The 24044-nt window shown below is 42.2% G+C and overlaps 1 protein-coding gene across 2 annotated transcripts in view; it reads right to left on the bottom strand.

Moving 5' to 3' along the window:
* The window catches only part of PTPRG (protein tyrosine phosphatase, receptor type G), a 374849-nt gene that overhangs the window by 285517 nt on the left and 65288 nt on the right, over positions 1–24044 (bottom strand). For both annotated transcript variants that reach the window (XM_046899760.1, NM_001397431.1), the window contains one exon: positions 3183–3287. In XM_046899760.1, the coding sequence (XP_046755716.1) occupies positions 3183–3287 (105 nt within the window). The remainder of the gene's footprint in view (positions 1–3182; positions 3288–24044) is intronic.

Below are 24044 nucleotides of genomic sequence, written 5' to 3'. Positions count from 1 at the left end.
AGGAGTTCACAGGGTGAATGTGGGGATGTTCAGGCAGGTAAGTGCCTCATACAAATGTTAGACCCGAGGCACGTCTGACTCTTCATCAGTGGCTGAAGTTCATTCTCCTTCAGCTCCTATGACTGAGTGATATCACAAGCAACACATGGTAATCCCACAGGTACCTCATGGAACCAGGAAAATTCCCCATCTCCAGAGTATCAAAGCAGCTGCTGAGCCATTTTCCTGCCCACAAGAGTCCGGAGCAGCAGCAGTGCTCTCAACATGCTACAGAGGAGTTACTGTATACACATAGGATGGATACATCCTGTGGAAGATGAAGACCTGAGGGCTCTCTGCAACATGGCTGTGTCCTTCTCCACCCCAAGGCAGGGAAACCACAGCCGGATGCCTGCTTCCAGACCTCTCCAGTCCCACTTCAAGATTTATTATAGAACATTTAAGCCTGAAAATACGAAAACTCTGCAAAGCAGGCAGGCACAGCCATAAACGTAAAGGGGCCTCAGTGTCTATAAATCAGTAGAGCTCAGCTGAAATCGATATAAAGCCACAGCTCAGCCTAACGCAGAACCAGCAGAGATGTGGGCCTACTGGTCAGCACTGAGTTCTGCCTGTGGTCATATACCAACAGCAAGCAGAAGCTGTCCTGATCTTATTTACTCTAGTTGGCAAATTCCCTTAGAATAGACTTAAATTCAGCAGCATACAGGCCAGCAGAGCTTTTTTCTCTGCCCATAACTGCCGGGGCTGAAGCCAGCAGCTGTTGTACAACTAGCTGGAAGAGAGCTGGCCTGAACATGTGAGGACAAGAAAGGGGAACAGCCTTCCGGTTAACATCTATAAAAGAGCTTGGAAGCCACTGGCACAGACTAATTGCTTACTGCAGAGTAAATTTCCCCACTCTGTAGGCTCATTTGATATAAACTTCCTAGTTACATCCAAAACCCTTCCCGCAGGACTGACGTTAGTACATAAACTGCTTAGCCAAGCCCTGCTCAGGGTTCTGGGAAACACTCCGGGGAACTGGGATGCAAGAGAAAGAAGTAGATAACTTGAACATCCTCTTCAACGTGCCTGACTAGAGAAAAAACCATCTGCCTGACACAGGGCTCATTTATTCCCACCAGAATTCTTTCTGAAATAAGTGTCTTCCCTCAGCTCTCTATTTGCCTTTTTCTTCCCAAATGCAACCCTGTGAACGTTGCCTTCAGCTCAGCATTCACCTTTGGCACACGTCCATGCCATCCTGCTCTCATGCAGACCCACCGGCACTCACTGCGCGGCTCAGTGGGATAGAGCTGCTCCTCTCTGCAGCATGGGCTTCAAAGGGACTCAGGAAGCCACCAGACCTCCAGCGACTTCCACCGTGGCTTTGTTCTGATGCAGGTTACATAGAACACACACAGTCAGGACACACCGTACCTACACTGCTAGCTTATGGTTGTATTCCACATAAGGAAAGCTTCAACAAGAACTCACATCCTGCAGCTGGAATAGCTGGTGCCAAACCACTTGCCCCCTGGAATGACATTTTAAGTTACTCAGATCAAACAGCAGCCTGACGAAGCACACTGAGAAAATATATCTTCACCTGGTTTCTTGACAAGCACTGGTAAATACATCATTTCCACCCTTTCCATCTCCTAGTTTACTCCTTTTGTCAGCAACAGAGACAAAAAAAGGTTATAATTAGATAGAGCTAACCAGATGGAATGGCATACGATTGATGACCAAGAAGTCACTAACTTCTCTAAAAACAGGTTGGCTGTTTTGCTCATGGAAGCGGGAGATGTATCAATAGACAAAAGGATGCAAAATCCAACAGGAAAGGTATAATTACACATCAGGACTATACGCTTTATTATGACACAAATCTAAAAGGATTAGTGGGTGGTAAAAGCTCTTCTGGAGGGGTGAACAAATGATATTACTCATAAAGGAAGAAGTACACCAGTACAAAAATAGAATTAGGAAGACTGTTGTATGCATAAATGAGATTTTGTGACTTTTGGTGGGTAGGACTGTTTTTTGTTTTGGTAGATTTTTGTGGGTTTTTTTTGTTTTTTGTTTGTTTTTAAGGCAAAAGACTGCTTTAAAAGCCTAGTAACTCAAATAAAGAGTTTTGACATATATGACAACTGATTAATTCCACTAGTTTTGTTTTTCTCAAACATTTTGATTTAACTACCAGCAATGAAGACTCCAAACACAATTTTCAGCAACAGAAACAAAATAAACCTGCCAAGCGGCACTTAACTTACAATATTTTATTGCAAGACAACATATAAGAATAGCCCATTCATTTCAACACGAAAGTCATTCCTCTATTTATTTTCCACTGTTTGGAGGCTTAAAATCTAAATGAGTTGCTTTAAGCTGACGCACGGAATTAACTATTACAACATTTCTCCATTTGATGATAACCTCAAAGTTTTAAACAAAAAGCAGAGTTTGTCCTACATTACTAAAATGCATAGAAGTATTTTACTTGTATGACCTCATTCATAAACGAAGCAGCTCATATTCAGGATCTGATAAATAAAATGCAACATCTGGTATTTTGTGTATTAATGAAAAAAAGCTGAAACTTTACCTATAATCATTCACTTCCAGTGAAATTTCACGGTCTGCCTAAAAGCACAGAATTGGCAGTTCCTTAATGTTTCTTAAGAGCTCTTGTAAGAGAAATGGGACATCTGACCTCAGCATCACACACCCTAGTGCGTTACTGTGCTTACAGGTCTCATTGTCATTGCTGCATTCTACTGTGATAACACGCATGCACATAATTAATTGTAAAATTTCCAGTGTCTTGTCACCTGGATGTGTCACTCTAACCCTTACAGTTTTCCTACAAGATTCAGAGCAAGCAAACTAAACTTGGAAACACGCTATTTAGACAAAGTAAAGTTCATGGGAGTATGCCACTGCAGGGACATGTTAAGAGACTTAAAACAGGACACGTAGAAGGAGCAGAGTTGTAAGGGAAACTCTGCAGGTAAGTGACAAGAATGAAGGAAAGGAAAGGATTACTGTAGAGGAAGTCACAAGGAGGTCAGCAGAAAATACACTGTAAAATAAGGCTCAGAAATCCCATTTCTAAGCATAGTAGTAAGAAAAAGCAAAGAAATTTTGGTTTTGGAGTTATTTAATGTTTCACTGCTCTGAAGAATTCAACTCACCCGAGTATGCCCAGTAAGGATCCCCCGAAGCCTTTCGCCTCCGTATCTGCACAGAACTACCATGTCTGCTTTCATGCAGAGAGCCAACATAACCTTCAGTCAGAGCTGGGAAGAGAAAAACAGGCATCATTAGGAAAGTGGTCTTTACTCCCTGGAGTTTACACTGTAAAGCTTAAATCTTTGCTGAGCAGAGACTACAAAGTCAGCACCACTTAAAGAAAATTAACAGGTATGCTCCTCACCCATGGAGGCTCAGTGTTCAAAGATGATTCAGAGAAGGTAGAACTCATCAATGCCTTTATTCTTATCTGGCACATGCCAGTACAACTTCAGTACTACCCATAAGGATATTCTGATATACACAAGTAAACATAAGCCATGATGTGACTTATCTTCCTCTGACCTCAAGATGGCCGTTCGAAAAACAAGCTACCAAACTAATAACTGTAAACCTACACATAGATGACCAACATCCTTGAAAGATTATAAATGCAAAAGCACATTATCCTTACTATCACAACTTTAAATCATTTAGAACAGACTCATTCAGGAGGGTACAAATCTCCTCCACGTACAGCCTGAGCCCGCAGCACATGGGGTAACAGCCTGAACACGAGCAGGGCTCCAGAAACATCGCCTCGCAGGATTCATCCAAGCAAAGCAGACATGCAGTGCTGCCTTCCAGCCAGAGCAACACTGCGTGTGTCAGACAAATATCCAGCATGCAATACCAACACCTTCTGACATGAAAGGGAGAGGTCAGCAAAGAAGGAATCCTTGTAAAACTTCACAAGCTAGAAGGAATTAAATTCAGCAACCAAAACATAAAGAGCACATCCTACACTGAAACCCAGGGTTTTTCTTTTAGAAATATTTTTTCTTGTAAAGAAATACATAACTTTCACAAGGAAATGCTTTTCTGTTGTTTTTTTGGGGGGGGTGGGGAAGAGAAGGGTTTGCATGCAAATTTTCGTCAATATTTCTGCACATCTGACTGAACCCAACAGGAGGTGTGTGGCTACACAAATGTCAATAACAAGTTTATGATAAATTCAACCTTTCTCCAACATCACAGCTGAAAATTTCTGTGCTCTAATAAACACACAGCCAAAACCTTACATTTCCGTACACAAAACGTGAAGAACAGGTACACACCACATGACTTAACGGCAATTTAAGTCCAACTGATCTCAAACCATTTATTTGATCAGTAACTAGTTGAGTTACTGAAAAGAAAACTTCAGAAAACCACCCAAAGCATCTTTACCCACGTACAGTCACTGAGCTCCAGATTCCCTTCTGCTCCCAGGCCAACTACAGCTGGTAGCAGATCTTTACCAAATGTCAAGCACTGAGATCTCCAGAACTTTACAAAAAGCTTCTGGTTGATACACCCTTTGGTGCCACAGCAGCAGAGAACAAACTGCAGCCAGTGGGTACTCTATAGACAATCTGCAGCAAGCAAGGGTCATGGGTTTCTGCAGGTTTTGGAACGCTAAAATAGTAGGAAAAGCCATGCAATCCCAGGAAAAGCACTGCAGGTTTGCTCTCACCAATTTCCTCTCTTGTGTGAACAAAGGCTCTAATTGTGCAATTTATTATGAGCCTATGATTTGAATGAGTTTTCCAAATTTCTTGGCAACTTTCCAAATGCTAATTCACTCCAGGCTGAACTAGAAACACTGGAACATACACTATGAGGGTTTGTAGGCAGCTCTACACCACATACCTTATTTTCTCTTCCGATTTACCCCAATATGCCTACCTGGTTGGAAGGCAACAGATATTTACATCAACTGGAAGGAACAGATGAGAGATACAGAGACCCAAACTGTTTTGGCAAAAATATGAGCGAAGACCAGAGACCATGAACAGCCAAGGAATGGAACACAGAACTAACCCAGGAGGGTGGCTGGAATAGCTATCAGAAAAACTAGCCCCATTACTCAAAAAGAGAAAAATCTTGTGTCCTAGGAAAAAAATAACTTAAGTTCCTCCTTACTACAAAAGAGAGCAAATCTTTTCTGAGCATCCTCTACACAGAGGGAGCACATAATTATGGGTTCATCCCCCACCCCCCAAAAGCTAAGATTCCTGCAGGTAGGAGGACGATATCACCCTGCCACCTCCAAGGAGGAAGGTGCTCCTGTGGGTATGTCTTGGTGAGCCCTGCTGTGTGCTTTACCATTGAAAGAAAGAAACTCATTCAAATCATCTGTATTTGTTGAAAGGAGAAAGGCTCAGAGTCAGTGCACAACATCCAAAACTGTGAAGCCCTTTGTAATCCTGGCTTGCACTGTCAAAGAGCCACACGTCAACCACAGAACGGCTATGAGACCTACTATTGATCTGCAGTATCCTCTGTGCAGAGAATTAAATTATGCAAATCCAGGCTTTTATGAATGCTTTACTTCAATGAGAAATTGAACATTTACTTTAGTCAGCATTGTATTTATACAATTAAAAACCTGGTATTCTAATAAATATATGCATTTTCAGTTTTCTGCACACACACAATAGATATGTACATTTATCTATATTCATAAATAGTGAAGAGTCATGTTATACACAGGTTTAATTCCACCAAAAAGGATGTCACAAAGCAAAAGGACAGCTCAAGTACTTATCAAGAGAACTGTAGAAGAGAACTTGCTGGTTTTGCTGCTAAGCATCTTCTGTAGGACTGAGTAAGAAACAAACTGGATCACACCTGCTAAATAAACCCTACAACATTAATGACAGTCTCCTTACAGACGTGTAGTAATTCAACCTGTATCTTCTCTACATGGCTAATGGCTGTTGACTTGATAACTGCAGAAACTCTAGGAAAAGGATGACAGGCCAAGATCCCCGGCCACACAGTGAATTGGGAAGGTAATGGTCTGTCTTTGACATAGAAAATACCTCCTTCCCTGGCTGGCCCAGCTCCTCAGCCTGCCTGCAGTACAGCCATGTATCCTGCATGGGGCCACGTGAATGAGGAGAAAACACTGCAGGAATAAGCAGCTATTGTTGGCAATATCTCACCCTGATAAGGCCATCAGGAAAACACAGGATCAATCTTGAGGAGCTTTTGTTGCTTGCTGTCAGCTGGGGTCAGGGGGTTCTCACACTGGGAGGTGTGAGGTATAGGACAGAGCATGCAGGAGATTTTCAGATTCACCTGTTGTGGAAAAACTGAAAATACATTTGCCTGAACCCAAACTCACTCTTCATTTCTACCTTAAACAGATAAAAGTTTGGAATAATCAAAGTCAAATTATTTCTAAAAAGAAAATGCTTCTTCACATGCCAAATCCACATTACATGTCAGACAGATTTTACTTTCTTCAGGTTTCGGGGAGGACCAGGAATGGGCCTTTTGATCAAGGCAACCTGATGACACCAGGGAAAAGGTAACAGGCACCCAAGCATTGCTGAATTTGCCTCTTCCACTGGAAAAAATGTACTCTAATGATTGGAGTGAAAGCTCCAGCTGTACATGTATTCATTTTCATGTACCACTCCAATTCTACCCTTTCAGAAGTTATACATGGAAATAATTGACAAACTCAACTCATATCTTTTGCCTCTATAATACGAGAATGAGTACTAGAAAAAGTACTTAAGAGTTAAGTTATTAACACTCCTCGCTGCGGGTTTCCACAAGACTTTCTCAGCTGGGAGACAGTTAACAGCTCAGGAACAGAGCAGCCAAGTGATTTCCTGCTCCACTCCCACAGAACTGGAGACTGGAGAACAGCCAGCAATTAGATGGGCTGGTCCAGCACGGAGCAAACACGAGGGAGGCTCTGATCTTCTGGGAACCCTGCGAAAGTGGGGGAAGTGGAAATCGGGACAATAGGAGGGGCAGGAACATGCTCTTGGAAGGCTCAAAATGGAGCATCTGAAATAGAGGGATGGGGGGGGTGGAAATACACACACAGCAGGAGACAGAGGAGGAAAAAGGAGAGCAGGAGACCTTACCCTGCAAGGTTTGATTTGATACAACGTGCCAGTGCTGCTGGCGGAGGAGCGGGGCATGCCATAATGTATGGTCTGAGACTTGCAAATACAGTTAAAAAAAAGAAAGGGACCAATCTGACACTCAGATACACAAGCGTGAAATTAAATCCCAAGCAAGTCCTCTGGCTGCTGGTGCAGTGCCGGTGCACACGGATTGTGACACCTGCAGTCAGTGGGGCTGTGCGGGTGCCATTGCAGCGACTTCTGCAGGGAACAGGAGATCCTTCACAGCTAACACGGAGAAATCTCTTACACACAATTTCATATAATTTTAATCGGTACTGAACGCTACATGATTTTAGATGATGTGCTAAATTAATCAACCCCTACTGCATATCTGCAGACAGCAAAGCAATGCGATGCTGGGACATTCCTTAGCATTCCAATCAGCTTCCCATTCACATCGTCTCAATATATTAAGTTTCCAATAAAAATTATTTGATAAGTGCCCTCAAAGGCATGATTAGGTAATTCCTGCTTGAATACCATACTGGTATTCATAGTTCACATGAATACACAATTTTATCCCCTATCTACCTTAAATATAAAGCTATTATACTATTCATATAGATTATACCCTGGGCGTTAGTGTTTAAAAGGTATCAAGTCATCAGCCGTGTAAGAAAAACTCTTTTTAAGATCAATACTGTATTTCTGAATGGTGAAATCATTAGTTATGACAGTAGTTTAACTAGAGAGTGTGCCAAACTCAGATTCATTTAAGCATTCTCTGAAGAAAAGGGTTGCACCCAAATCTGTTTTCAGCTGCTCTGATTACAGTGGTGCAGAGTCAATGGCACACGCACAGCCCAGCTCATGCTCTGGCGGGGGGCTACCCTGGCTGCTGAGTCTGCCATAGCCCAAGTCCCTGATGGGGACACTTGGAGTGGCATGCTTCAACCTGGTCCTACTACTGGAAAACTGGGATTTCTTTGGAGAAGGAGACTTAGAATCTGGAGAGCTATTAACGCTTGAAAACACTTAAGATGGGGAAGAAAAATCTTGGTAGCATTTAGCCAAAAAGCACTAAATAATAAGGAATGCCAGCAGTTAGTTCCTTATCAACTTGATTCCCATGAAAGAAACTTTTTCAAAAACAAGGAAACTGCTTTTTTTTTTTTTTTTTTTTTGGAAGACAGCACAACAATGTGTTTTAAAAGGGATGGAAACACAGGAACATTACCTTAAGGGCTTTTATATCATCTCTGATATGGAGTAAAGGGATCAGTGAGCCAAGACGCTTGGCCATCTGCAAGCATAAAGCTTCAGGCAAGCCTCATGGGGGGAGAGGGGAAAAAAAAAGGGAAAATGCACAGCAGTAAAGGTGCTCTTAACAGCACTGTGATAAAGAGAGGCAGGTAAGGTGAAGGTGCTGCAATGCTACACACTAACATGTGCTCTGCTCACAATGGCTAATGCTACCTGGCAGTTTCCTTAAATAATTGTTGTGAAGAGAGCCAGAAGGGGAAAAGGAGAAGAAAAAAGGAGGAAAAAAAAAATTGATAGGAAATACATTTACATTTATAAAAGAAAATTTTCTAAAAAAATTAAAAATAAACAATGGGTAGATCCACTCGCCTAGGCTTAATGTAAAAGTTGCTAAACAAAACTAGGCTATTTGCCTCAAATATTTTACCACTCTTTACAGAAAATTAATCTGTAAATAATTCAGGCACAGCTAATCCATTTTGATAGTGCATTGCTTTTAAAAGACTCTTCAGGCCTGGTTTCCCACATTTTAGGATGATTACATCTTGCCAAAATGATGAAAGTTAAAACAGCATATGGTGGTCAGACAGCATCGAATTATGTTCTGAATGAGACTTCTTCCTTTGATTCTGATGCAGAGATTTCTTCTGATTATCAGATAAAAGACACGGTCCATTCTCCCATGAATGCATACGCTATCTTCACAAACAGCTTTCCATTAATGAAATACGGGAGCTACAACCACGACTTTCTCATGACTAAGTGAAACAACAGACATCTGAACACGGCATCTGCCAAGCAGTGTATTTCCCTTCCCCAGATGATGGTCACCCTTAACTCCCACGCGAGCACAAGCTACAGGCCTATTCTCAAAGCAACGTGGGACTTCTCACACCACTCATTCTGTTGTTCGTGTACCTAATAGATGTGGGAACAGCACAAACCTAAAGCAAGAACGTAAATACAGCCTTTACAGGGACCAGCCAGCAACGTGAGAATTAAAAATGGTGCAGGGAACACATAGTCAAATTGCAGGGATTCAATTAACTACCGAAATTAAAAGCCCTCATCCCAAACACAAATACGGCAGTCACTAGGTGCATTAAACTTCAGTAGCCAGTGAATTGTGTAATGTATTTTCTATTACTCCAACATAACAATGCAGCGTCAGTCCCAAAGCATTATAGCTGATGTAGATAACCAGGAGAAAACAGATTTCAGCATAGTCTTATGCTGCAAGGGATGGAGTTTAAGGGTGACAAACGTATCCTACTTGAGACATCTGAGCCGAAGCAGACCAAGGACACACATCACACCAGGGATGCTCACAGAGCCAGCACCTCCCAGGGAACTGCAAATCCAAGTGTCTCCAGTCATGGCCAGATCCCACAGTCCTTCCTCAGCTTTACAGCAAAGCTCATTAGCAAGGCAGCCAGGCAACTTCAAGTCGCATCACCAGTGCCCCAGTAAGAGGGCTCAGAAAAAGAAGCTTGGGAGGCCAGTAAGAGACAGATGCTGCTGGCAGATTAGAAAGGGTTTGGTTTGGGATTTTCATGGCATCAGCTGTGCAAGACACGACACGGCTGGTGAACTGAGACCACTGATGTCAACAGGCATCACTGCAGTGCTTCTGCTACGAGGTGGCAAAGTCAGACAGGCAACCAGCAGTGCCAACAGTTCCATCTCAAGGAAAAAAACACAGAAGTTAAACCAGCTGCTACATCACCCCTTCCAGAAGGGTGGTGCACCATGGCAGTTTCTGCCAGGGGTTTTGCAGAGTATTCTCAGTCAAAAACTTCTCAGAATGCAGTACATGAGCTCAGATTTAACAACGTGTGAGCGACGCATTGGAATAAAGAAATAACTGTCTGCTATCTCTTCTACAGAGGAGATGCAGAACTGCTGAGCAGAAAACACAGCCCATATAACTGGGCACCTCTGGGGTGGGGTCTGCTCAGGGCACACTGCGAGCAGCACGTGGTGCTGGCAGCAGAGGAACCCCATTTGGAACCACTCACCCCACATCACTGAGAACTGCAAGCGTATGAAACCCAAAGTCTCTGTCATACTGAACTGTTCTCTGACTCTTCCCTGCACGTAGAAATACACTCCATTTCTCTCTAAGACAAAGTTCTTCAAACAGACTGATATTTTATGTATCTAATTTGAGATACCTTAAAGACAACTAATGGACATTGCTTCCTGAAAACTGGAATCCTTTTAAACACTTCTGATTTGGGTAATCAGACAAAAGTAATTGGGAGCACCTGACAACTTTAACCTTGAAAACTCTTAGCCTGTGCATCCTGTACAGTCCCTCAGATTTCTGTTAACCATCATTATCTGCATTTCTTAAAAGAAGGAATCCTCATCCTCGTTCATCACCTTTCCATATGCTGCTTCAGAGGGGTCACATCACCTCTGAATTTTATTCATAACATTGTTTGCATTAGGCGAACAGAAATAAAACTTCACAGCACAGGCTCACAAGCAAGGCTGACCTGCACAGGAAAGCTGATGCTCTCTGACTGAGTCACAGCAGATAGCAGGGAGAGGACAGATTATTCAGTGCTCCTACACCTAGACACCTAGGGTCAGACCAAAGCAGGACAACAAAACCCCAGGTATCAGGGCAAAATAACTGTTCACAAAGTCAGCTCCAGTGACTCCATGCTGCTTTCCCAAAGGCAAGCTTGGAGCCAGCTGGAGCCCAGGGGCAGCTCCATGTCCTTGTGCAGGAGGGACATGAGTCCACCAGCACAGGCACAATGAGAAGGGGCCAGCTGGATCTCATTACTTCCAGCACAATTTATCTGGGAAACGTGAGCTTTACATATATAATGGTGACCTGTTTGTAGGCTCAATTAACAATAGTAAAAAGGGGGGCCTTATTTCACTTCTTCCTCTACTGCAAGCACATAAACCTCGAGGGTTTTACAACAGAAAACATCGTGGCAGGAAGCACCTGTCTCACTCATTCTCCCATAATTAGGGGTTGCAGCATGCACAGCATTACAAGAACAACCTCTGAACAGCAAATAAATGTGACCTTAATGGAGCATTTTGTAGCTTCACTTCCTTGTTTAATGCAGAATGACACCAATTTTCTCATCACTAAAGCTAGTAATGCTCCCAGAAACACACAAACTCATACAACATCACCACTTTCACCTCTCAGCTCAGGAAACACAATTTGCTTGTATCCACTGCTGGTAGTTGTCTTAGTACAGTCTTCTGTTTTTAAAACAGAAGTCATACGCCAAGAAGTACCTTGAAAATAAAAACGTGATCAAAATACTCAAAATAAGCACAGGCATCATAATGTAGCCCTGGACTGTGCACGGGGGGCTGCAGACTCACCAGGCACACTCATGCTTCCCCGCAGGTAGCTTACAGTTCCATTTCCTCATCACCCCACTAAAACCACAAAGGTGTTGCAGTGCAGACAAGCATACATTTAATCATCTCTGCTTTCACTACTCTCCTGACCACTGATACAAGATTACCACTGTAATCCCACAACACTTCAAATAGCATCCTCTGCCCCTATCCCTCCTAGCATTTAAATAAGGGCAATCCTACCAAGTACAGAGGATATTAAAAGCCCACTAGGTCAGATCTTGTTCTTGCATAAGACGGTGCCAGATTTGTCCTGGTGTAGAGCACAGCACAGGCACTGCCAGCAGCCCCCTTGCCGAGGCTGCCCACCAAACCCAGCCACCTCCAGCACTGTGGGCACAGTGAGCTCAGTGCTCGCTCAGCACACAACACAGGGCACGACTCATTTCATTCACACTGGGAAAGGCGAGGCACTTTATGAAGCCAACAGAGCTGCTCCCACTGCATGGCTCAAGATCAAACCTGCCCCATTATAAAGTCTTCAGAGACAGGGGCTCTGTCAGCTAATAAAAATCCCTCATTCTTTATACAAAATGATTTTTTTAACCCGTGTCCTTTGGCCCATTTAACAATTTATTGACTGTGTGAAATAATGTGAGGCCACATCAATCTCTTCCTGGTTATTTCGTTCAGGCTCTCAAATTAATGCAGAAGGTGGAAAGCTCAATAAAGAACTATTTAAGAAAAGAAAGGAGAAATGCTTTAGTCCCACTGTGAGATATCTCCCTGTTTGCAGTCAGGTCTTACCACCCAGGGCTGTGCAATCTCCTGGAGGAAAGATGGCAGGGCAGAAACAAGCACGTTCCCCTGGATTGAGCAGAAATAATTTTAGATTCGTATCACTCTGCACTGAAAGATCTGCAGCACTCAGGTAGCCAGATTTAGTGCCTCCAGCATGTGACAGCAATTCCAGCCAGATCCACAGAAATTATTTTAGGATCAAACTTAAACTGAGTCGAGCCAAGCAAACAACCATCCATGTTTATTTGTGTAAAATGTATTTAATTTGGCTTATGATCTACAAAATAGGGTTGTCAGGTTTTTGTTTGTTTGTTTGTTTTAATAAATCATTTCACACTGACAACTTGTATCAAATACAGGTTTCATAGCAAAGGGTTTTATCCACATTTATTTCCCAAAGTACAAATCCGAAGTGGAAACTGAGATAAATGGAGATTTTTGTGCTGAGTGAGCTCCTACTCAGGGATATATGCCCCAAAAACACGACCTGCCATTTTGAGAACTTCCTCATTTTCTTCCAAGGGAGCTGCTTTGTTCAAAGTGAAAAGACTCAACAAATGCTACAGAGCTCATCTGTGAAAGGACTCAAACATCCATATTTACTTGGCAGCTCACCGTTTGTGTTACACCCAGACAAGAAGTTTTCTGGACGTTTCCCAGCAGGAGGGTCTGGTGCTGTTTTGTGTCCAAAACTAATTCTCTGTTCTTTGGTCATTTGTCCCCAGAGAATGCAGTAATGATCTCAACACAAAACCCCAAACTACTGAGAGCAGGACTGCTAAGGCCTTGGCAGCAAGAACAGGAAAGCAGTAATTGTGCTCAGATGAAGCGAATAGATAAGAATTGCTAGCAGTGATGCACACTTTATAATTGTACAGAGACAGCACGCAGCACAGCCTGAAAAGGCAAGCGGTCACTTCTTCCCTATACAACACCAATATAACCATCTGGAGGACAAGGCAAATGCGATGCTCACTAAATGTAAATGATGCTAAATCAAACGAAGGGTAAGCAAGCAAAAAAAAATGCCTCAAAAATATTCAACTATCTGGCAAGCTCAGCGAAATGGGCTGATGTAAGTGAGACATTCAACAGAAGATAGATGTAAGGCAATGCAGTTGGGGAGAAATAATAATCAGTGCAGGAATGAAGTGAGAGACTGCTGTTTAGAAAGCAGTAATGCAGAGAGACTTGAGCATTAGGGTGGATAATGAATTAGATGAAAGTTCATGCTGCAATACCACTGCAGAAAAAGGCAATTGCTATCCTGGGGCACATGCACAGAGATACTGGAAGCAATAACTCAGATTTAGACAGTCTTTGGCAAGACTGTCACTGCAGTGCCACATGCTGTTTGAGGCCCATTACTCAAAAAAAAAAAAAAATAGCTTCCTTTTTCCAACCAAAATCTAAAGGTAGTGGTCAGGGAGGACAGGGGATGAATCACAGCAGCTTCAATACCAACCCTGAGCTCCAGTGCTAGTGGCATGGACAGGCCAGCCAAGGCTGCTCAGACCTGCCTGGCCTTGCCTTGGTTCAGGACTTGTACTGAACGCACCACTCCCCACCTCCTTGTCTCATACAAGAATTTTCATAGCAAGCCTCTTAAGAGATTTTAGAGCTCTCGGAACTGTTGATCTCAGGCAAGAAGTGCTCTCACAGCACAATAGTGAAAGAGGAGGAGGTAAAGAGCCTCCTAAAGAACAAATGGATGCTTTCACCTTGGGGTGAGCACTGTGGGATCTTGTACATCACCTCTGAAGCAAGAGACAGCTTTGAGGGGAGATGCTCAGTTTGCACAAGGTTTGGCAACACCATGTGCTTTGCTCGAGTGTCAGCAAAGACCACAGCACAAGTGTCACCAGCAGAGGCAAGCAGCATCCCCAGCCACTTCCAGCAGGTCCCACCCTGTCAAGCCAACACAGCAAGCAGCTCCAGCAAGAGCAGGAGAAAGCTGGAAAGCTGCACACTCAGCATCCCTTACAGAGCTCTTCCCAGGAAGGCTCAGGCACAGCAGCTCATACCCTTCCTACACAAGCCAACTCTGTAGCATTCCCTAGCTTCCAGTGTCACTAATCCTATAGTTATTACAAGCGTTTAAATTATTAAGATGCACAACAAAAGCACTGTGCCCATGTAACACCACGTTAGTGAGCAGTTCACAGCCTGACAAACATAATTGTTCTTAAGGATTGTAAGAACTCATGATGACTTCAGCCAAGCTGCAAAGCAAATTTGTGGACTGCTGCAGGTTTCTCACTTCCCAGGTAGGTTGGGTTGGCCATTTAATTACAACACAATGCTGTGCTTAGTCTCCACTTGACTCAGCCCCAGAACAGTCCTCTCTACCCACAGGAAACTTAACTACTCAAGAAAGTAGCTCCCCCCAGGTGAGTTAAGTCCAAAATGCACGTGCTTCACAGCTGCTATTTCCGTATTTTATGATTCTTTTATGCTTTCATTGTGAACTGTAACAATATCTGTTCTTATATAGCTGGTATCAACATTAAAAACAAATTCATCCCTTTACACAGTGCTTGCAAGATTTCTTTCTGGCAACGTTCTATGTCCCAGTTTGTTCACAAAAAGCAGATATTAATATCACAACAGGTATTCAGTCTTACTCTAAACATTTTAAAAATACATTACAATAAGGAAGTGACTTTTTAAATAACCAATGCATTAAACATTGACAGCACATCAGTGCCTGTTCTGTGACAGCACCAGTCCTATTCATTACAGGGATATGCGAAGCTGCATCTTACCACTACAGAGAACTTCCATCAATACTGCACAGACTATCAAAAGTGAGTTTTCCTTGAAAAAAATTGCTCACCATTAAATATGCTTTTATTGTTATTCTTTTTGACACCCTGCATATAACACAACAGTCTTTGCTAGAGAAATCAGGCTGTGCCATAAGAAAAGCCTCAAGTATTTGTCCGTCTTTTTTAACCCCAGAATCTTATTTTGTAAACTAGAAGCTCAAAGCAATCAGTTCCAGTCAGGCTTTTCAGCTTTGGATTTAAATCCTTTCATGACTTCTTCAAAAAACAAGCATCAAAATTTCAGAGGACGGGGGCAGGGGGGGGAATGACAAATCTGGACATTGTAGTTTTCTCTGATGAACAATCTGATGCATGACAAAGAGGCATCTATTTACTCAAGCTACTTGCCAACTGACAACCAAATCCAATTTGACCACAGCACTTTAAATAGAAACAAAATAAGTTCGCAACGATTAGCAAAATATTATCTGCTGTATGTGATTAGATTTAAAGCAGCAGGAAAATAAGGACCAATACTGAAACAACGCAAAGCCATTTGGCAGCTGATTTTAGCCATGTTAACACAGCAGGTACATACAAAGACCATCTCGGCACCCACAGAGTATATCCCTCATTACTGCACTGCTCTGAAAGAAACTAAAAGATACAAACAAGAGATAAGTTAGCTTAAACACATCTTCTGTAATACCAAGGAACTGCCAGCAGCTAAGCTTCCAGCTATAGCCATTATCCTTTTAAGATGGATATGAAGAACCACTAGGATTTACTGATGCAAGGATCTACCAGGATTTAACAAGTCCAAAACACACCACTCAAGACCTACAGAAATCCCCGCCAACAACCACCGCTGTTGGAGGGAGCTCAAACATGGCTCAAGTCAGACACTGACAGGAAGCTGAGGAAAGAGCAGGGAGACCCCATAGGTCATCTGATCTGAAGTCCTCAGAAATGCCAGCAGCTCACCCCTCCCCAAAGGAATGGGAACTCTGGAGGTTTCCTCCATCTCAAGCCCATCACAAAGACTACTGCACGTAGGGCCAGGGACTGCCAAGGTGTCACCAAGTACTATTCACAAAAGTGATGGTACTGATTACTTACTTATCAGTAATCAACTTCTCCAAATTTAAATAACATCAATAACAAAAAAAGACAGAGCAGGAGGCAACTTCTGCAATTGTGAGCCACTCCACTGCAGCGGAATTGTGTTAAGTGCAAATGAACCAAGACCCAGTTTAATTTAGAGACACTTCATTTCAAAATCTTAAGTGTAAATTTACTGCAGCACATTAAGCAACAAGAAATCAATAACTATTGGTTATTTTTTGTATGGGTAGGGAAAGGAAATAAGGCACTTCTCAGGTCACAGTACTACAATACATCAAGTTGAGAGGAAAGGAATTCTGGAAAAAGCTCCATTTTCTTAACTGCCACTGAGTGCCAATGCAGCTGAGATTTTTCACTGTGCACTACATTCATGCACTTCCAGAGCTGGAAAGTGAGAAGGTGTTGCACTGTGTCATTCATAAGTAAGGGCCCTGTGCCGATGCAAGTTTATTTGCACTACATAAAACCCAAGAAATGGTCAAATCAAGACTTAAGGTAATTTGCTTCCTACTTGTTAAAAAAAGGGGGGAGGGGTGACGTATATATTTTTAAGCATCTGAATAAATGTTAAATTAAATAGCTTTTAACAATATTTTAAAAATGGATAGGGGTGCCAGGATATGGTAGTAAAAGCTTGGCCTATCAGAAATCAGACTTCTTCAAAATACATCTACTTTAATTTCCTTTATAAAAAATGATCACTAAACCTACAGTTTCCAGACAGTTATATTAATATTTCAACTTGGTAAATCATTCCTTTTAAAAAGTTTCTAATAACGTAGCACTTGCTGCATGTCTTTTAATAAGATTACGTTTCTATTTATGATGTTATAATACAACGTATTAAAAACAAAAGAACGATTATCACAGGAGAAGCAGAAATGCCTGCCTTCCTTTCAAATTTAAAGTAGACAGAAAGGATTTTTCTTTTAAATTACTATTTCCTTCGCAGCAATATGAATCCCAGCTTATCCCAGCTTCAACCATTGAATGAGAAGCAGCAAAGGAAGTCTTAATGCTTTCACATAAACTCAAAGAAAATGCAATACTACACTCCAGTAAATATCAGCAATGCCAGAAAGCCAAGGCTAAAGGCAAAACTCCTGAGTTATTCCTGCTAAAAGCAGAGAAATAAGGTCCATATTAATAAGGTTCATATTATTATAGCCATCTGTATATGCCAGATCAAGTGTAGAGCTAGGGAACAAAAAGTCATCCTTAAATGAGTCAAGCCAGCCCAAGGAGAAGCAAACTGCCTTGCTTGCCCCTCCTGATGCCTATTCCACCTGGAAGGCTCTCCTGGGCTGCAGAGCCAGAGAGAAGGAAGCCTCCTGTACCCATCAGATATTAGAATTCACTTATTGTGGTGGATCAAAGCAATGGGAGCATCTTGAATCTTACAGACTGGCAGAAGGCCACAGGATCTGTGTGACTCAGGTGCTCGGTCAGCATCAAGCAGAACACGAAGCAGTTCAAGACCCAACCCCATCCTTCTGCTGAAGGATTGCTCACTGCTGCGTTCCACTCAACTCACACTTCCCATACAGCAGAAAGTCACTCCAGCACTCCCAGCAAGCCACACAGGTTTTCTATCTCAACAAAACAAAACTGCTCCTACACAGACCTGTAGAACGTTACAGCTCTTTGCAAAGGTGGTTAGCACTGGAAAAACAGAGATGCAAAGAAAAGAAGTCATTGCTCAGTACCATCTGAGGGTTATCAGCCAAATCAGGATTAAAATGCAGGATTGGATCTGAAAGCCAGTGGAGCATTCCATCTGGACAGTTGGTTTGAGTTGTCCTCCTATAGTTGGACACAGTGATCCAAAAGTTAGATGGCACCCCAGGATTCGGCCACAGAGGAAACAGATAGTAGACAGTACATGAAACAAAGGGGTTTGGGTGGCAGTCATAACCTCGTGCTGCATATGCTTGAGTAAAATTTGCTTGTTAGCAGGAGAAGCATTTCAAGGTATTTGATCTAATGCAAGAAAAGACAAAGTCCCTTTTCTTCCACGATAGCTTCCAGTGGAATCTCCTAGCCCAGACTCAAAGCAAATCTCTGCTAGTCATTCAGAGGTAGAAGTGTACACACTATTATCAAATAACTAAGGAACTGAAGGATGGTCCTTAAGAGAAGAAAAAATTAAAAAATTAACAACAGTTCCCCAAACCCTTCTGACAACTGAGAAGAATTCCCAGAATAAAAATGTGGAAGTAAGCTCAGGAAATACTTGGTCACAATGTATTCTTGATAAAAATCAATACACCTTACCATGTGGATGACCTTTAAAGAGCCACTTCTTGGACAGCAGGCCACAACCAGGCTTAAGAACCCAAGGGGGTGGAGGGGAGCAGAAAAGAAGAAATGGATGTTTTTCAGATAGGTCTTTACTGGGCCTTGACGGTCAACAAATTTATAACAGATGTGCCTCATTCTGAGTGTGGAGAAATGAGTGCTGGTAACTGTTATTGTCAGGACAAATCAATTGGAGCCATATGTCTGCAGCGGCTGACAGCATCATGAAAATCTCAAGTAACACACAGACATTAGGATGTTGCTGAAAATAAGAGCTTTCCCATCGTGTAAAAGGGCCTCAGGGAGATGTCTCTCTTCGAGATGGGTTTGTGGGAATTAGCTTATGTATTTTGATTCTTTCAAATGCTTGATTGTGTGCGAGACTTTGCCCTCTTCCTGATTCCCCAGACAGTACGTTATAATTAACAGAAGGTAAAATGCTACAAATTAATCATAGGACACATCTCATTAGGATTCTTATTTTATCTAGATAAAAGAGGAAACTGTCACGACAGAATGGAGAAGTTTCCTAACCTTCTCTACTATCCCACACTCCCCAAACAAATGTCAGCCATTATTCCCAGTCATAGAACCCAAGAGGGATGCACAACTCACAGCAAAATCATAAACGATAATAAAAAAAGGAATAAAATGCGAGGATCCCATTCTCATAAACTAAACTCATGTTTTTTAGAGCATTTCCTCCTACAGTGCATTTCCCAGATTTTTTTTCAGAATACAAAAGAGTGGTTAGGAAATAACGGTACTGCAAAACAGGAATAGAAATAGTGGAACCGATCCACAGCCCATTTTTTTGGCCGGTATTCTAGACCAAGGCAATGTAACACGCATTACAAGAAACGGAAATAGCTAACATTGTCAAGTCAGCAGGGTCTCGCGTAGGTTAAAATATAATGTAAGATCAGTGCCATAATTATCCACACCAAGCAATTTTTTAGTTTATTGACTACGCTGCAGTTCCTGAATTTATGTCTTGGGGCTTAAATTGCAAAATATTATTGCAATGTGGCAGATATTATAATCCAGATATTGGTAGCTATGCAGGAATGCTTGGTATTTCTCTGAACAGCCAACTTTCTCCAAAACCACTGCCTTTCTTTTACCAACATTCAGGAGCAAATCTGCCAGAATGCAAGCACGCTTTGCAGGGAAATTCATACTGTATGCATACAGAGAAAAGACCAAGATTCTCAAGGAAGAGCTGGTTTTCAGAAGTGCAGCTAAGTCACAGATACTGATTTATACTGTGATGAGTAACAACTTCCAAGCTACAAAATCTTCATGTCGTCAGCTTCCCACTGCCTTTCCCCGTTCCCTCTCTACACTGTAAGCCTTTGAAAGGCTTCTTCCATTTAGGTCATCATTTCATATTCAGCTCTTGACCATACAGCTGGCAGCCTCTAACATTAGATGGCTCCATTACAACATCCAGTAATGAGCAGGGTTGATTTGCACTTGTTGGATGTCTCAGCAGGGAAGCCATGTCTGCTTCCACCCCTACATCTCTGTAGGACCTCTTCAGCATTGCTTTTGGCAAGTGCAAGGTCCAGCAACACAAGCAGGAAGTCCTCTTGCTTGGCTCTTCTAGAGTAAGAAAGTAGCATGCAGATTTCAACAGAAAAGCTGAAAACTGATAGGATAGGTCTTGGACACAAGAAAGCCTAACATTTCAGCAGGAGGATGAGAAGGCAGCCAACCAGCTTTCTGCTCTCAAGTTAGTCTGAAACTAAACGCACACAAGAAGCAGGGAGAAAATGAAGCCGAAAGGACTTAAATTAATAATAATAATTAAAAAATAAAAATCACAGCTCATCTTTGTTTTCCCTCCTGTAGAATCTCATTTTCCTCCTGAGTAACAGCGCCAGTAATGGAGAAGAGATTGCCTGCTCCACCTCACAACCTGAAAACAGAACAGCTACCCAAGAGCCCACAAGGGACAAAAGCACCAAAGTGAGAAGGCCGTAACATTCAGTAGAGTAGCTTGAAAGCAGCTATAAAGATCTGTAAAAAGAAATCAGCATTTTGCTCTTGACTATTCTCTGCAAGCAAGAAGAACATGCTCACACATCCCCAAGGAAAGCCCGCTGCAGCTATAGGTTTGAATGCTAAATGTATTCTCAGCCTTCCAGATCTCTACCAGGGCATCTGCGACAAAATATACTGCAGTTATTCGCCCTATCATTAAGAAGAGATGGGGTCAGAACGCTGCCTGCTGTACGCTGTAAAGCAGACCTGAAACTTGAGGCATCTACAATGGATACCTGACTTCAAATGTCAGCCTAATAGCATGGGAGCAACTGGCAGAATCCTCAGGTCTGTGCTTGTAGGAAGTCAGACCATCGTTTAAATAATCCCTCAAGCTTTAAGTTATTTTGTACTAAGGCAGACATGTGGGGGATATATAACGTCTCAATCCTGTCAAGAAAAAAAAACCAAGGAAGGGGGGAGGAATAATCAGAACACACTTAAGACATTTTCTGAGGAATGAATCCACAAATAAACATTTGGCATAGGGAAAAGACCACATGTCAAGAAAAACTCAGCTGCACATCTGCTACAACCAAGTTTGCCTTTCTGTGGAGGTTTCCACCATTTTTGCTGGGAGCTATTGACAAAGTTATCTTTCCTCTCTGCTTGTTGACACACAGTTTCAATGCTTTACTGCTGTATTAATCCTATTTTGTCTTTCAGATAATAAGAGTATTGTTGTTACTAAGTACTATGCTAATTGTTTTCGTCCAGTCTGTACTGCCTTATTCTAATTAACTTGAGATTATTATTGAAATAATGGTTTTATTATTTTACCACCAGCATTTCACTGCCTACAGTCTTGGTTGTACTCAAGCTATTATGACTTCGTAGCAATTGACTAACTACAATTATTCTATTATCCAGGTTCTAACATTTAATTGGGTGAGTGCAGAAAATAACTTCCCGGCTCCAAGATCTCTGCATTTTGATCTATTAGAATTAACCTTCAATATACAGAATTTTCAATATACAGAATTCAGACTCAGTTCATTTTTCCTCTTCTCAAGAAAACCCCATGAGGATCACCATAAGCTTCGTTTGGTTTAATTAGGAGGGGAAAAATTTAAAGTATATTATGAGATTTATATTGATGCCCTCCAGCATACATTCTTCATTTCACACTTTATGTAAGATTTCAATAGCCAGTACACTTCCCTCCTCCCCGAGTGAGAACGCACCGCAGGGCAGGACTGTTAAATGTCATTAACATGAACTATTTTTTATATTGATTTTTGTTGCTCTATTTCTCCTCCGTCCATTTGATGAGTCACAGAGTTCAGATTTAAGTTTTAATTGAAATACTTGCAAGCCTGCATACCTCGCCACACTGCATTCTTCTGAGTTCCAGCGACAGAAATCCATCAGGTTTACAGTGCTACGTAGGGACCAGCAGCAGCAACATTTGGCTCAGCAGCAATTTAAAAGTGTTTGCTGTTGTTTTTACTGATGATAAGTATATGTATTCTAAGAGGCTCCTAATAAGACTGTGCAGCTCCGTGTGCTCTGACTCCCAGTGGAAAACTTGTTGAGCTACCAGCTGCTTTTTAAATCAAGGAGTAAGTGACTGGCATGCTCCGAGACAACTCAATCACAGCCAATAAGGGCAGGGCAGGCAGTGGCTGTTGGCTGAAGCACCGGTGCAACAAGCGACGTGCACAGAAGGTGCCCAACCAGCAGCACAAATTGGCCAGGGAGATCAGAATAGCAAAGCATTTGTACGCTGGCCAACCTGTGGACATTTCTCATTCTCTGGATCTGTGAATAGCTGGTTTAGAATCTGGGCACAATGTGCACTTTTGCTTACAGTTTGCTGCAATGCGTAGGGGGGGAGAAATAAAAAAGTCAGCAAGCAAACAAATAAACCAACCAGTAAGACTGAAGGCTAAAGACTGCTACTCTTTGAACTCCTACACCCTCATTTCCTGGTTTTATTGGCATTAAGTTAGGTCATTAACATTTTATCAATATATTATGTGTATATAATGTTACTGAGATTAATGGACACAGGCAGTGCCTTTCTAAAGGCGATCAGAGGTCTGTAATAAGTTATATGCTTGCTCTTCCAACAAGCTGCTCAGAGGGGTAGGGATGCATGGATTATTAAACAGCTCAACGTTTAACGTGGGAGAATTAAAAGTGTGACTACACTGCAGAAGCAACCTTAAAGGAACAGATATCTTAACCCAAATTTGTATGCTGCTCCTGACAACTGAAGTTTTGAAACCCAAGTAGTTCAGACTTCAGCATATGCTCTAAGTCAATATGTATTGAACTCCAAGCCTCTGCTGCAGCTGATTAAGGACAAAGAAAGGACATGATACAATGCTACAGGAATCAAGGCAGTTCTTTTTTGAGCTCCTGAAGAAAGAACATCGCTCATTTTTATTAAGTCTTAAACTTTCTGCTATCTGGCTACCTAACATCAGGTATGTTTACTGCCCTTGTTCCTGGTTTTAAGCTTGAAGTGCCTCGCTCCCATTGCCATTCTGCTCTCATGAAGAGCTGTTCACATTAGGATACATTCAATTACACAGGTTTTATAGGAAGCCCAGGCAAGAAAGCACTGCCTTTCTTTTCCTCTTCCTCCCCATTGTCTGTCCTGCTGGGTATACTCCTATGAAATGTTTTTAAATTTTATCATCAGGTTAATTCACAATACCTTTGGGACATCCTGCAGCTTAATATGCTGACGTCAAAGCAAGTAACTATCAAAAGCCCCACACAGCAGCACTTACAGTTTACAGAAGAGAGACACACGCTTCTATCTCCAGGTTAGCATCCAAGCTCCACCACAAAGGGAGGCAAAGCTCCAGTCACGGTGAGGCAGTGCAGAAGGAATCTCATGTCACACTATGATAGGTATCAGCATGACATCCTAGCACTTCCTCGAAAACCTCACAGATCCTTCTCCTTTGACCACAGTATACAACCACAGAGAAATTTTAATTCAAAACCACAGGGAAGGTGACTCACTATGCTACCAAAAATATTTACTTTGCATATGGGTCCACAACTGCAGTAAGTAAGTGGTGATTTCTCCCCACTGCCACAGTAGTTGAGGACAGAAATGATGAACAGACTCTGGAGCCTCACAGAGAGCTGTTAATCAAGGTTTCCTCAACACACAGAGGCATTTTACCTAGGGCAGCCTGCAGAGCCCACCTGTGCCCCTCCTCAAAAGTCCTGCCCATGCACACCAAGGAAACACACTGATTCCATTTTCTTATGGCACTTGACAGTTACGCAGCTCTGCGCAGCCATTTCC

The sequence above is a fragment of the Gallus gallus genome, chromosome 12 (genome assembly GCF_016699485.2).
Source record: "Gallus gallus isolate bGalGal1 chromosome 12, bGalGal1.mat.broiler.GRCg7b, whole genome shotgun sequence".
In the NCBI taxonomy this organism is placed as follows: domain Eukaryota; kingdom Metazoa; phylum Chordata; class Aves; order Galliformes; family Phasianidae; genus Gallus; species Gallus gallus.
This window is presented reverse-complemented; position numbering and strand designations above follow the sequence as displayed.